The sequence below is a fragment of the Topomyia yanbarensis genome, chromosome 2 (assembly GCF_030247195.1).
Source record: "Topomyia yanbarensis strain Yona2022 chromosome 2, ASM3024719v1, whole genome shotgun sequence".
Lineage (NCBI taxonomy): Eukaryota > Metazoa > Arthropoda > Insecta > Diptera > Culicidae > Topomyia > Topomyia yanbarensis.
This window is the reverse complement of record NC_080671.1, coordinates 124996965-124999479: the sequence shown is the minus strand read 5'-3', so window position 1 is coordinate 124999479 and position 2515 is coordinate 124996965. Positions and strand designations below refer to the sequence as shown.

The 2515-nt window shown below is 39.9% G+C and overlaps 1 protein-coding gene across 1 annotated transcript; it reads left to right on the top strand.

The window, feature by feature from the left end:
- The first annotated feature begins 308 nt into the window (after nucleotides 1-308).
- LOC131679714 (uncharacterized) lies at nucleotides 309-1217 on the top strand. Its single transcript, XM_058960449.1, has one exon. The coding sequence runs from the start codon at nucleotides 309-311 to the stop codon at nucleotides 1215-1217; it is 909 nt and encodes a 302-aa protein (XP_058816432.1).
- The last annotated feature ends 1298 nt before the right edge of the window (nucleotides 1218-2515 follow it).

The window sequence follows — 2515 nt, the reverse complement described above, 5'->3', positions numbered from 1 at the left end:
TTCAACTTCTTGGATGATAGAAGTTTTCGAGTTTTTGTTGACGGCGCTCTTTCCGATCCACGATTACAGGAAAACGGAATACCCCAAGGCTCCGTAATCTCGCCCACCTTATTTAACATCGCTATCAATTTCATCTACAATGTATTCCAGAAGATATGGAAATCCTGCTATATGCTGATGATTTGATCATTATCGCTACCAGCTAATTTCCACTACGAACGCGAGCTAAAGCTCAAACCGCGCTCAACAATGTACTGGCCTGGGCTGAACAATACGGTCTGCAGTTCTCTACGGCGAAATCAAAACTTATGCATATATGCAACGGAGGCAAACATAGTAAAGTGCCAGATCTGAAAACTCCTGAAGCTACCATTCAAAAAGTGAGAACTGCAAAAATCCTCGGAGTACAGGTAGATTCGAGACTAACGTTCATGAAACACGCTGATAACCTCGTCAAGGAATGTCAGAACCGGCTGCTGATAATTAAAGAGATCAGTCGCAGATACGCCGCTGGCAACAGGCAAACGCTCCTCAAAGTTTGTGATAGCATTCTACTATCGAAGATCTCTCCCGGTTTTGGATTGTACAGCCGAGGTGGTGAAAAGGTGATTAAACCTATTCAGCCAATCTACCACTCTGCTATTAGAACGATCTCTCGAGCCCTTATAACCAGCCCAATCATATCATTGATAGCTGAAAGTGGTCAGCTACCATTCGATTACGTTATGACCGGTCGCCTTGTCGGCAAAGCGTACAGTTGGCTTGAGAAACGACCAGTAGAAGAAGACCAAGTTTGTCCAATGACCAGAAGTGCATCGAAGTGGCTAGAACAAATGACAACTCGTCAGATACCAACGATCAGCACCCTCAACAGTATAAGTAATCGAGCATGGGATGCGGAAAACCCCGCTATTGATTGGAGCATCAAAAACCAAACTCGAGCTCATGAAGCACCATCGAAAATTCAAGCCATCTTCAGCGAACTACGAACGAATAAATACTCGAAATCTGCGAAGTTCTTCACCGACGGCTCTCTGGACAGAGACAGTGTTGGACTGGGAATCCACAGCGAAAACATTGAAATTTCCATGCGCATTCCGAACTGTTGCACTATTTTCTCTGCGGAAGCATTGGCACTTTTGGTAGCGACTGAAAATGCTCCGATCTCCAAGCACGCTGTAGTTTTCAGCGACTCCCAAGCTGCATACAGGCGATAGACCATGGAAAGTCTCGACATCCATGGATACAGGCGGTAGAAGAAGCGTCTACTAGAAAGAACATCACGTTCTGCTGGGTGCCAAGTCATTCTGGCATCACAGGGAACGAAAGGGCTGACTTCCTAGCCGGCGAAGGTCGAACGAAGGAATGCACTGATATAACTGTTCCAGCGAAAGACTTTGTGAAATCTACCAAATCACTACTCCGGCAGGCTTGGGAAATAAAATGAAGAAACTACGATACTTTCACCAGAAACATTAATTCATTGACATTACCATGGAAAGATATGACAAACTGTTCTGGACAAACTGCAATTACCAGATTGAGGATAGGCCATACGAAGCTGCCGCACAACTTTCTTCTCGACCGAGAAGACAAACCTCAGTGCTACGGTGCGGACCTCACGGTGAGACATCTACTCGTGGACTGTCAGCAAAACCAACACACTAGAAAGAAGCATTTTAGAAATCAAACACTTGGTGAAATATTAGGAATAGCAAATGAAGTGAAACTTATTAAATTTTTGAAAGAAGAAAAATTACTGAAAAGCAATTAAAATTGTTCAATGAAATGTGAATATATACTAAGAGGCGTGACAAATGAAATTTTTTTTTAAAGTCACGTAAATACAAATGAAGTAAAAAGTAAAAACCTGTTTTAATCCACCTAGAGGTGCAATTGTGCCTTTCTCATTTCTCCAAACTATGATTTAATCGCTGGTTCGTACAATATAACATTATGGAAATGTTTTTAATTCTTATTACACTTGGTAAGTATATACAGGGTGTTTGGTTCATGGTTAAGAATCTCTCGGGGGGTGATAGACTGTCATATTTGGAGAAAAAAATAGTTCTACACATGCCATCAAATCTCAACCGTTACAGAGTTATTGAAATTTTAGTGTAAAAAACTTATTTGTCTTAAAATACCTCTAACTTTAAAAGTATACTTTGTATTTTAAATGTTTTAGTTCCATTCGAAAGGTGAGAAAATTTCGCATTGAGTGATGCCCTCACATGTTTCAGCTAATGAGTTTAAGTAGCCTTTTCAAAGTAATTTATTGAAAATTAAACAATTTCAAACGATTTTTCGTTCATTTCTTGAAAATCCTAATAGTTAACCTCATCATTTTAATAATTCAGATTGTTAGTCTTGATGAGCTGCTTAATTCGTTCTTTGACATGATACACTTACCTTTTCTTATTTTCATGCTTTTGGGTTATTCAACTTGGATATTTTTATCTCATTTTCACTAGTACCAGCTCTAATTGAAAAATTACGGCACTTATTGTACTTT

What these genes read in the sequence shown, in the direction of transcription:
- LOC131679714 (XM_058960449.1), top strand. Translation starts at nt 309, where the DNA reads ATGCATATATGCAACGGAGGCAAACATAGTAAAGTGCCAGATCTGAAA.